At 39.7% G+C, this 12864-nt stretch overlaps 1 protein-coding gene across 4 annotated transcripts in view; it reads left to right on the forward strand.

The window, feature by feature from the left end:
• Positions 1-12864, forward strand: part of Crim1 (cysteine rich transmembrane BMP regulator 1) — a 182602-nt gene that overhangs the window by 90333 nt on the left and 79405 nt on the right. For 2 of the 4 annotated variants that reach the window (XM_070025357.1, XM_070025358.1), the window contains exons 3-4: positions 347-589; positions 1609-1729. The exons of 1 other annotated variant lie outside the window; for it this stretch is intronic. In XM_070025357.1, the coding sequence (XP_069881458.1) occupies positions 347-589; positions 1609-1729 (364 nt within the window). The remainder of the gene's footprint in view (positions 1-346; positions 590-1608; positions 1730-12864) is intronic. One more of the 4 variants, XM_070025359.1, reaches the window with a different exon arrangement.

A 12864-nucleotide genomic window follows, 5' to 3' on the forward strand; every position in this document is an offset into this window, starting at 1 on the left:
TAAATATACACCGTTTTCAAAGAACAGTCCTTAAAACTCTTGAATTTAGAAATGTGTCTGTCCGTGCCTCAGTTTTCAGATTCTTCATGCCATGCATAGATTTCCTCTTTGCCTCTCTTCACTTTGGGTGTGTTCAACCTGTGTGACTAGGAAGATGGAGAAGAAAGTTGAGGCTTGTAGTTGAGAGAGATTTTTCATGATTGAACTAAGTCTGAAGGTTTTCACTAGATTTCTTCTGCCACCCTGGTCATTAGTGAGTAGGTAGACCCTCAGGGTCATCTGTGCTTCTGACAAAAGTGCCCACATTGCTCTGGGCATGAGCTAAATTCTTTCTCTTCCCATTTAGAAGAGAAGCCAGATTGCTCCAAGGCCCGCTGTGAAGTCCAGTTCTCTCCACGTTGTCCTGAAGATTCCGTTCTGATCGAGGGTTATGCTCCTCCTGGGGAGTGCTGTCCCTTACCCAGCCGCTGCGTGTGTGACCCTGCAGGCTGTCTGCGCAAAGTCTGCCAGCCAGGATACCTGAACATTCTAGTGTCAAAAGCCTCAGGCAAGCCGGGAGAGTGCTGTGACCTCTATGAGTGCAAACCAGGTACGCCTGAGCTCTGTCTCAGCAGCCTCGCCCCTTTACATCAGAAGGTAGCAGGGCTCCTCAGCCTCCCTGGTCTCTTCTTTCCCACACAGATGGGCATCCTTACCAGTACACTTTGAGTCTGACACTTAATGCTGATAGCCAGCTTCAGTATCAGAGAATTAAAGGGCTTAATTCCCTGATACATGTGTGCCTTCAGGGAAAATGCATATCCTTTTCTCTTTCTTGTCTCTTTTTTTCCTTCCAAATTTGTTTGCAGGGAAAGGTGGTTGAGCTTTATGGTACTATAGCTACCTGCTTTGTTCCTTAGAGATGGCCAGAGCCTGTATTTGCAGGTATCTATTACTACATTTAAAAGCAATCATACATAAAACAGGGAAAAGAAACTATTTTTAAATAAGAAATGCACCTCACCACGTCATTCAGCCCAAATCTTTGTCAGTTCTCCACCATCCTTTTACTTGATCGCATGTGCTAAGTTATCTTTAACTGTTTACTCACCTTCTTTGCCAATATTGGATTTGTTGTCATGGCTAAGCTGTCTCTTGCTTTGTATTATTTCTAACATCCTTGCTCTTGTGGCACCATTTCTAATATGGTCTGGGTTGTAGTAATTTCCTCTTTACAAGCTTCTAACAACTGGTCACAGTTTTCCATTTTTTTTATTTCTACTTTATTTTTACTTTTAGGTAAATGCTTCAAGCAAAGCAATCCCTTGTCCATCTGAAGCTGCTCTGTCAAGAATGCCTCTGGCCACTTGTCACCATCCATGTATCCACTGTTGGTCTAATTCTGTCTTCATCTTAACTCTTCCATGTCTCGTCCCTACCTCTTGCACAGACAATTGGAGATATACTACAGTTCTGTAGCATTGAGTGGCATAAAAATGCCAGCACCCCAATTTGAGTTCCTGGAACACTAGGAAGCTTTAGAAAGTAGTCGAGTCAGTGTTTCATATGGGGACTCAAAATGCAAGTAAATGTCACAGTAAACGGTGCCTCTCTGTTTGCCCCTTGCAGTTTTCAGTGTGGACTGCAGCACTGTGGAGTGCCCCCCTGTCCAGCAGGCCGTGTGCCCCCTGGACAGCTACGAAACCCAAGTACGACTCACAGCGGATGGCTGCTGCACTCTGCCAGCAAGGTCGGTTTGTCATCGCTTCATCACATTTCTTCTCTGTCTGGCCTATTAGCTTCATCTAAGCACAGTATAACGCAGGCAGCTGCGTTGTCCTTGGGAAACCTAATACTTTTCCTGTTTCTCTGGCGAAATCACTGAACTGTTACCATTACTTGGTATTTACATATGTATTTCCTTAGATCAAAGCCAGGTGTCATCAGGTGAAGTCATTAATTCTTATAGATTATTCCTGTAAGGGTGCTTGTGCACTTTTGAAGGCTGGGAACAAGACAGACAAAGCTGGCCCTTGTATATAGCTAGAGAGGCAGTGATGTGTCTATCACTAGTGCACATGTCATTTGATCCTCAGCAGTAAATCTTGCAGGTGCTTAAGCAGTATGTCCCATGTGTGGTGAAACATTACACACATTCATAGAGCTACTCTCCAGGAACCCTCAACATTTAGAATTACACATCTACCAGGATCCATTTCTTACCAAGATGAAAAGAGGTACCTAAATTTGTATAACATCTTCAGAAGTAACACACATATCTCTTTCTGGTTTAATGAGAGTAAAGCTGGTAACATTTCAATGAGCGCCTAGGTTTTGTCCCTGATAGCCTGCAAAAGTATCACCATGGAACTGGTCCTTAGTACTTTGCTTTGGGGTACACTAGTTTAGAAACATAACTTGCAGTCTGCTCCCCCACTCAGTACTCCTCTTCTCTTCCATGGCTTCCCCTCTACTTCTTCTGCAAGTCACTATGTTATTTCTATGATAAAGTCATCTTATTTCTTTCAACTTTAGTTGTACACATGATACTCAGCTAACTTCATTTCTAACCTCTTCTCCTCTAGTCCCAGTCCTAAAGCTAGGCACTTCTGGCTTTGTTGAGTAGTTGTGCTGATAGAAATGGTTTGATAAGCTGTGTATACATATGGTCAATAACTAAAGTAAGTGTTAGTCATACTTTGACTACTATGATAAAATACTGGAGCGAAACAATGTAAGGGAGGAAGGATTATTTTGGCTCTTGGTTTCAGAGGTATCATGTCCATCCTTGGCACAGAAAGGGCATGGCAAGGCAGGGCAGCTCATGTCATTACAGTAGCCAGAAGTGAGGGCAAGGAAGGAGGAATTGCTTAATCTCTTTGTTAATCTCCTCTAGAAATACCCCTCATAGACATACCCAGAGGTGTGCTTCACTAATCTCCTAGGCATCTCAATCAAGATTAACCATCACAGTAAGTTTCAGGTTTTTTTGTCCGTAATTAGAGTAGACATCCAGAGCTTGTTCTGATAATTAACTTTTTTCCTTTCTTTTCTTGAGTGACATTAGGTCTTTGGCCTTTTGTTTTGTCTGAAACCTAGGATTCTCTCAAACATGTCCTTTATACTCTTGTCATAGAACCGATGCAAAAATTGTTGTGAAGATGATGTGCTAGAGTGGTGCCCCAAGCCTTCTTACAACATTAGAGGGTGATAATTTATAAGATGCTTGGAAAGGAGTAAAATAATGTGCACACATAAATAAGGCATCACTAATCAGTGGAGGAGAAAAATGGAGCATCGCTAAGGGTAACAGATGTCCCTTCAAGGTCTTCATTTAAAAAAAAAAGAAGAAGAAAGAAAAAGAAAGGTGGTAAATTGTATTGGAGAACCTAATTAATCAAAGCCAGTTGTTAATAAGTAAGTAGTCCTTGAGTGAGGAAAAGGAACAACTATCAACTCATTATTATAGTGATTTAGCACATCTGTATATAGGAGTTGCAGTAGGCTATTGTTCAGTCCCTCTGGGAGATCCAAATGGGTAGTAGCTATAGGCAAGCCTACAGAATCTCACAGCTAGTGATGCTGACTGATGATGACTATTTCCTGATGAAGACTGAGCTCCATGGTGCTGGATAGATTTCTTTTCATTTGGATGGCCATCTGCCAGTAATGTTTAAAAGAAATGAAACATTGGAAAGGAGGTTGAGTTAGATGCCTTCTTTTATCCTCGATCTTCTGTAAGTCTAGTAAAGAGAAATCTTAGGATGGTGATTATCAGCATAATTTTTGACTTTGGCATTCAACCAAAGAATGCTTAAAGGTAAATGTGCCTCTAATGATGAAATTGGAAACATGGAAAAGGAAATCATTCAGAGCTCCACTGTAAATGATTTGCAGTGAAACTATAGGTTCTCACAGCTCTTTAGTTTCCTGTATTTCAGATACTCAGTGACCCGTATTGGTCCCCTGCCCTTGCTATACATGCAGCCTTTGTTCCTGCCTGATCAGGCCCCCTCCCCGAGCTTTCTCATGCACTGGACCTTTGCATTTTCAGCTGCCTCTTTCCAGATACCCTCCTTCTTCCACCTAACAGTTTGTTCTCTTTGAAGTGTTTGCAGTCTTCAGTCCCTAACTTAGGTGTCTTTCACAGAGTATGTATAGCCTCTACTACCTAGATGTAATATGGTCAATTTATACTTATTGGTGAAGGAAGGACAGAAGGGAGGGAGGGACAGAAGGGTAGGAGGGATGAAAAGATGAGTATACTTTGTTTCTGTTATCTTCCTGCCATTAATTGGTGATACTGCTCCTAGTCTCACTTTAAAACTCTTGCACTTCTCTCCCAGACCCTTTCTCTATGGCCTGGTACCCCTCAATAACATAGAAACCCTCCATTGAGCACTGTGCTCCATGTTCCCAGCAGGAGTTGTCTTTTTTTCTCCATTCCACCTTTGCTAATATTGCTCATCCTGCAGGACTCCAATTAAATTCCACTTTATCCATGCACTCTCCATGCTTCAACTAACACCTATCCTACCTCCGGGGAACTTCTAACATATCCTTTTCCATGTTGTAAATTAATCATATACTCCCTTACACTATTAATTGTTACATACCTAAAGTCTTATCTCACCAGCTAAAGGATTTTTCTAGAGGTCAGCAATTATGTCTTCTTTTCCTCTGCATTGCATTAATATTAATGCAATGAGTTGGTAAATGCAGAATATGCTCAGGTTGTGGCTTACAGCTATTTATCCAAGCGTAACCTCTGAAGTGGGTTTCTACTTATTAAGGAAGATGAGAGATAAGTCATATTTGGATAAGAAGAAAAACTAAATCGTGGAAATAAAAATAAGAAATCCTAATATGTAGCAGTAGTGGTAGTATTTATTCTTCTGTGTTAGCCATGTGAAATGTTCACTCTTTAAGAGCTTGATTTGTAGTCATAAAGAAAAACATAACAATATATAAAAGCCTATTGTGATTATTGACACTTATCTACATAAAAAGAGCACTGCTAAGAACCTAGAGTTACTGGAATTTAACATTGAGAATTCTGGGTGGAAGGAGGCCCATGTAGGACAGAATAAGCTAAATTTGAAACTTCAGATCTAAAAATTTGCCTTCTGTAGAAGTAACAATCTCTTTTTGAAAACATTTGTTGTATTTTTAAAGACTTGGAAAAGAGTTCACTCTCTGTCCCCTCCTCAGCAGGACTATTTCACTCATCCATGCCCTTAGCTGCATATTTCTCTCTGACCTCTTACTCAGTTTGTGAATTTTCTCTTGAGCTGTGTATTTCAAATTTACTTATTCAGTGTTCTTCATTGGTCAAACATGACCTGAGTCCTTACAAGTGTCACACCCTAGATGTTCTTATCATGTCTGGAAATCACTTTCTACTTCCGCCTCTGACAGGTACTACTTTCCCCTCCTACTCTTGAACTTTCTAAGAGCAAATTATTCCTTTTTTTCACGAAGCATCTCTGCCTTTTCTTAATAGCCCATCCTTCATTTTGGGCTCTTCTGTGTCTAGTCCCCTAAGACTAGAGACAAAATTTTCATGTGTGATTCACTTTGGACCATTATTAATTCCCTAGTCAATCTGGTTGAGAGTTCCAGGCACCCTGTCATGTTTTGTCATCTTTTTCTATTGGTATCATGACATGTCAACTACTGGCAGCTTATCATACCTTTCAGGAGAGGGTGGAAAGGAATAAGAATTAGTAACTCAGGGCCTTATGTAGGGCCCAAAGGCCACTGCCCGTAACAAAAGGAAAAATTGGGACTAATGGTGAGTCTTGGTGCATCGTGTGTGTGTGCATGTATAAATTCTGGCATGCATAAAGAAATGTGCAAGAGAGAAACTTGGAAGTCATACACCTTGATGCAAGAAGCATATTAGGGGGGAAAGAAAATCTTCAAGCAATATGTAATATACAGCAATAGTGCCACAGTTCAAGTATGCAATGTGCTATTTACAGATATTTTCATTTTTGTCACTTTTAACTATGTGAAGTACTGATAGATAGGAAAATGGAGGTGGAAAGAATAAGTTACTTGTGCAAAATCACAGGTGTTCCTTGCTACAAGGGTGGAACAGGTCTAAGGCTTCAGTCTGTGTTCTTTGAAATCCCTGTGCTCTTTCTGCTACAGTATTTTAAAACAATGTTCCATTGCTTTTATAGTCACAAAAGAAATCAATGAATATGAATTTATATCTCCCTGACATATATAAATATGTCAGGGAGATATAAATGTACCCTTTTCAATTATTTCTTGGTTTATAACAAGCCACCCCTAAAAGTAGTCCTTGAAAACAATTTTTTTTTTATTTCTCACAATTCTGTGTTGACTGTGAAGTTTCTGTGGTCAGCTAACTGGTCACTGCTTCTGGATATCACTCATATGTGGGAACTCAGCTGGGATAGCTGGAAGGGCCTTTCTCTACTCATCTGGTGATGGAGCGAGATTAGAAGTAAGAAAGCCTTTAGAGACCAGGACTTAGAAACCACACAACCTCCTTTGCCACATTCTGTTAGTCAGAGTGAGTCACAGGCTGAACCTTTATCCCAAAGACAAGAGGGTAGATACTACTTTTTAATAGAAGAAGAAGCTGCAAATAGTTTGAAAATATTTTTCATCTACCACAATATACATTTAAGGTCTTCAGGTGTTACTTAGACAACCTGATAGTTAAGCTCCCTGGCCCTAAATACCAACCTCTGCTTTCTTCCCTGCTTGCCAGTTGGTAGCTCTCTGAGAGTACATATGTGAGCAAATAGCCTCTGAGCATCACTTAGCAAACCATCATTCCACCTTCTGTGCTCTAGGATTATTGTCCTCAGGAATATTGTCCTCAGGAATATCCTGACTGTTACTACATGCAGATTTTTACATCAGTAGATGGGTAATACCTACTTAGCAGGAGAAAGGAATATCCAGCCAATGGCTAAATCTGCCAGATCAGGATTTACTCTGTAAAAGGGCTTTCTAATGGAATGTGGATATTTCTGCCTGTCAGCCTGCAGTGAGACATAGTATGTACATGGTCCTGTTTGCCCCTCATTTCCCTGCATGAACTATATCAGTCATTCATGGGTGTGTATGACTGCTCACTGGCTCCAGGACCATATTCATGCTCTCATCTGTGGTCACTGCATCAATGCCACTGAGGTTCTGACAATTTGTCTGTCTTCTCTGTCACTCCCAGCACCTCCATATTTTTATTGCCTTTTCCCTATATTTCATGCTTAATCATATAGACACACATGCACATTACATTTATGGCAAAACATTTATGGTAAAATAACTCCAAACACTGTAACTCCAGGAAAGAACATAAGATGAAAAGAGTGATGATAATCCCAATGTATTTGGAAGCTATACCACACTTACCACTATGACTAGATGGAAGTCATAGACTGCCTTTATTTTAGTAGTAACATCTAGATATTTGTCCTTAGCTGCTTTAGTTCAGAACTGTCCATCTTAGATGGTTTATATTCCCAAGAAGCTTGCTGTTTCTTGTGAAGAGATGTAGATTTTGAAAGGAAGCTTTCTGGAGTTCCCAAATTCACAGCCTAAAACTGACTCATTCCAGATGAGGCCAGCAGAATGGAATCCTTGGCAAGTTCTTTCTTCCCTTCAGAAGCACTTGAGATAATTCAGAATTAATCTATCCACATAGCTGCAGTGAGTGAAAACAAGGTACAGATTTAAAATACTCAGATCTGTTCAAATAGTTAAGTGGATCCTCATTGAGAACCTCATAGAAGACAGAACATTGGGCTTGGGGTATGGAGATGAGTAAAATTATGGCTTAGGCTTGATACATTGTAAGTATCACCCACTAGTGCCAGTTGCAGGAAGGCTTCTGACCTTTGGAAGACAACACAGAGTATAACTTGCCATCAAGGAAAAAAAGGTTGAAAAAAGAAAGTTAATAGACTTACTTTCCACAAAAAAAAAAAATGGAAGGAAAACTGAATTTAAAAAAAATGCTGTCCAGAATATGCAAGTTTTATGTCAGAAATGAGTGGACTCAAAAAGCACACAGGTATAGAAAGCAACAGATAATAGTTTTATTCCTCCTTGTTTGCTGCACTTGCAAATCTTGAATCACTCGATTCTTCCTCCTGAGAAATCAGTGTATTTTCTTATTCCTTGCTCAGTACACCTGTCCACTTCTATGCTATAAGTTCTTACTAAGAGTATCAGAGTAATTTCATGTTCTGTTTGCTTAAAGCACTTAAACTTGGGTAGTTGAGCTCGCCAGGGTTCCTCCAGAAGCTCTTGAGTCCCAGCCTGTAATTCTGCTGTTTGAAGTCTTTAGGAGGGTGTTAGGGGTACGAGTGGTGAATCAGGGACTGTCAGCATAGGGTGTCATCAACCCAGCAGGCAGATACCGTAAATTCAGACCCTCCGTAGGGTGGTTTGGAATGGCTAGGTTCATGTTCTGAACTCAGGCATTGCTTCTCTTTCTCTTCTGTGAAACAATGTTAAGACCTTTAGATCACCAAAGTAGTGTTTATTACAAAACCATGTGCTTTTAAGATTGTGCTAGTTCAAACTGATCAGTGGAAATTGTCCTGAATATGAAGTTTTCAAAGGACTTTACCAAAGAGCCTTATAATGAATTATTCTATCCATCTCTCTCAAAAAATATAGTATTGTAGGACAGTTTATTTATTATGATTGGTCTGTTAGTAGACTGTTTTATCTAACTCATTTTTTAGTTGCGCTCTTTAATTTGAACAATTTCCCTAGCTGTTTATTGGAGATAAATAAATGTATATGCTATGTAAAATATGTACTTGCATATTTAAAATGTTCTTGATTTTTGGTGTGTTATCATGGTAGCATTTTGTTTTTAAACAAATGCAGGAAAAATTTGGAAACATATTTGAAGCTGTTCTTTCTCAACTAAGAAAAGAACATCTATTCTTCTGCCCTCTGTCACAGTAATTTTTGGCCCAAAAGAACGAGTCATCTCATGACAAAAAGCCAGAGTCTATATTAAACTCTGATGTTTTAAAAACAAAATAATCGTAGGAATTCCATGTTATTATTGGACCTGTCCCCAGATTGAAGAAAATATGCTTTCCTAGAAGTAAAACCCTTGCCCATTGGAAATGTGCTTTTCCCCCCCAGTTGAGTGCTTGATTTGTCAATAATGCACTTCAGATGTTGAACCCAGCACTTCCTGAACTTAGACCTTATTTCTTGTGTGTTTCCCCATGAATTTGACTCACTATCTAGTCTTATTTTGTATTTACTTTAGTCTCCAGAGCAAGTAAGGCTATTCATTCAGTGACTTATACTTTGGTCTGAGTTGTCATGGACATCAGAAGACCTTGTACTTGGCCCTCTGACTCAGACTGACAGAAGGTAACTGAATTCCATAACATGTTCAAAGAAGCTTGAAAGAAGAATTCCATCATGGATAATAATGAACTTGAGAGCTTTCCTCACCCATTCTTGTTTGTCATATCAGCATGTTGATACAATAATGGACAACTCTGCAAAAATACTTTTTTGCCTCATTTATACTTGCTATAATAAGCAAATCTATAAACTGTTTAAATCATATCTCTTTAGGAAGTATGGAAAGCACCCTGAATAGAACATGTTTGTTCTTTAATTATACCTTTATGTTAGATATTAAGAATAGGATTCCTCATCACTGTTCAGGATTATATTTGCCCAGTAGACATGTAACTACTTGACTAGAACTCTGGTGGCAGAGGCAGCTGATTTCTCATGGATTTTGTCAATTGGTCTGTTGTGGATGGTCCACATAAATAGGGGCATTGTAAATTACTCTATCCTGACTTTGATCGTGAACCAAGAATCATGAATTCTTGGGGAATCTTAATATTACAATACTCCCCACTTACCCTCAATAAATAAGCCACAGAGCCTCAGTGAATACTTCAGATAGTACGAAATCCTGTATGTACTATGGGTTTTTTTCCTTCACATGCATGATAAGCAATAATCTAAAATTAGACACAGTAAAAGATCAATAATAGTAAAAAAAAAAATAGAGTAATTGTCATAGACTATGAGAAAAGTTTTTTGATGGTTTATTCCTGGAATTTCTACCTGACCGTGAATAGAAGAAATTATGGAAAGTGAAGCCATGATGAAGGGAAGACTACTATACATTGTAGGCCTTTTCAGGCAGAGGAGCCAACATACATGCATCTTCCATGGCGTCTAGCACAGGAAGATAACAAATCTGTTTAATTACATTATATAGATAGCCCAAGGAAAGCCTCAGTGTGAAAATTCTGTAGTATGACTGGTTTGTTCAGAGAACAAATATTTTTCAGTTTGTCATGTGCCAGGCAGGGAACTATTTGGCAAGAATAAAATGTAGTCAGGAGTCAAGGAGTATACACTGTCTGGGAAAACAAACAGAAGTCATTTTGCTTTCAAGTGTATGCAGTTTTGAAGTACATGTGTGCAGTATAACAAAAAGAACAAAGATACTAATTCCTGTTTGGGAAACTGTCAGATTTGACTTTGAGCTGAGTCTTTAGGAATGAGTCAGAGTTCATCAAATAGAGAAAGAGGGTTAGGCTATTATAGTCATTGTTTTTTTTTTAAATGTGTTCTGCAGCTTAAAAGAGTACTAATCCCACCTGTCTTTTTGATTCACCTACAGTGGAGTTGGTTTTTCCCCCCCAGATAACCACCGATTCCAACTTTATCACTTGTTTAAAATGTGTTAAAACTTTCTCATTTCATATAAGCAAAGCTGCTGCTTAGAATAGTATGCAAAAACCTCTGGCCTACTCCTCTGGTCATATCATTTGCAAGTCCATCTCATTGAAATGTCTTAGGAATAAGTGGAAAGTAAGGCAACATTGAATTAATGGTTCTGCATTTCTGTAGACATTCAGGTTTATTGTCTTTGGTTTATATGTCTTGAGTTTGCAGTTGAATGACCAGATATGAAGGAGAAAAATCACCATTTTTCTAATGGTGATTCCAGATGACTTTTCATGGGTTTGGGATTGTTTTGCAAAGAAGACCCATCAGGATAAGGCTCAGGCCAGGAAAGAAATCTAAAGAACTGGAAATAGGTGGCAAGGTAAGATGGAAGATTGTGATCTGTGTAGACAAGGCATGACTTTAGAGATCTAAGCTATGGCTGCAGGAGACAATGGATATTAGCAAGGGCCATTTGATTGTAAAGGTCAAATAAGGCCAGAATATTGGAAGTGCTTTACCCACATTACCCTGAAGCCTCCTGTATTATTTAACACAAACAAACATGTTGACTGCCTCTGAATTCCAGGCACTGACCTCGGTGTTTCTCATGAATATATACATTTAATGCACACACTAGTCACATGACAAATGGCTACTTTAGCCACCCTGTTTTACATGTGGTTAATATGAGGCATAGAATGATCACGTAACTTCTTCAAGGTCCCAAAGTGACATAGCACCTAAGTAGCCAGAACTCAAACCTGAAACTGTGTCCAAGTGCATTCTCTCAGGAATGCACATCACAGAAAGAGGATTTTCATGAGAAGTGAAGCCCACAACATGGGAATAGTCAATAGTCAATGAGAAGAATACTTGCCTCCCTTCCATCTCAGAGGAACAAGTAAGTGAAGGGATTTTTCATCTCACAAGAGATAGCTACAAGAATGTCTTTAATGGAGAGCTGGGAAAGTGTTTGATACAGATTTGAGTGATTTGCTTTATGATGCTCAGATGGTGAGTGCTGGCTGCAAGGGAAGATTAGGAAAAGCAGAGTCACTGCTGGAAGAAAGATGCAGTACCCTAGGGATGTGCATTCCAGGGAACACGAGAGTCCTCCATCCTACACTTGATGCTGATGACGAGGATAAGAGGCTGACGATTGACCATCCACATGGCTCCAAGTGGATGCATAGTTGAAGTCATCTGCTTTAGCACCAGCTCAGGAGACCTGCAGGAGTGTGAGCAGCAGCACAAGCAATATAGTCTGAGCTCAGGTTTTCAAACACAAAGTGTCTTCAGATGTTGTCTGTTTGTTCATGTCTTGTAGAGTGGACTATGCAATCTATATCCCATTGTCCTCCCATTTGTGGTTCTGTATCTGACACCTTCCTAAACTAAGGCCAGGGCCTTCTATATCCCCAGACCACACCCAACATAGTGTTTGCTGCACGTCCACTCTCTGTAAATAGTTACAAAACAATATTCATAAGCAAGCTGTTTCCCTTTTTCCAACCCATCCTTTGCTAAAGCACTTGGCAATCTCAGGCTGTGAAATGGAAATAATTTATGTTCCTCTATTAAAACTCATTTTATATCCAAGCCCAGTCCTCTTGTACAGGATGTTATATGCCAATTTTCCTGTTTTATTTTTTTTTTATTCTAGCTGGTCCATTGAGGAAAGCAAACACTGAATTCTTCCCTTCATCCTCCTCTCCACCCTCCCCGCCACCCCCCGCCCCAAATGGAGTCAGAGAGCCCTTGGTCCCTCTGATGGGTAACTTTGGATATACCAGGGTGAATTGTTGAGCTGGACAGTTATACTGGAGTGGTAGAGGATGGCTGCCAGGGCCCAGCCCTAATATTTTCAACAGTGGTCCAGAGATTCTTTTCAGGCCTCTGGTTAACCTTGCTGCCAACACTAAGTCCCTTCAGAATTTCCCCAACTCTCTTCCTTAGCCAGGCATTTTAAGTTAGTGGTTTGCAGAAAACACCATTACTCTCTTCTCACCACACCTATTCACTTAAGGCACAGTTTTAGAGGATAATATTAATGGCTTTTATAGGAATCATGTGGAATTAAGATTTTCATTTCCTGCAGTTTAGAACCTTAAACTTTCCCAAGCCACACATCATCCTTGAGAGGCAGATCCTGTATTTGTCTGT

Source organism: Dipodomys merriami, unplaced genomic scaffold (genome assembly GCF_024711535.1).
Source record: "Dipodomys merriami isolate MVZ:Mamm:240054 unplaced genomic scaffold, mDipMer1.0.p SCAF_17, whole genome shotgun sequence".
In the NCBI taxonomy this organism is placed as follows: domain Eukaryota; kingdom Metazoa; phylum Chordata; class Mammalia; order Rodentia; family Heteromyidae; genus Dipodomys; species Dipodomys merriami.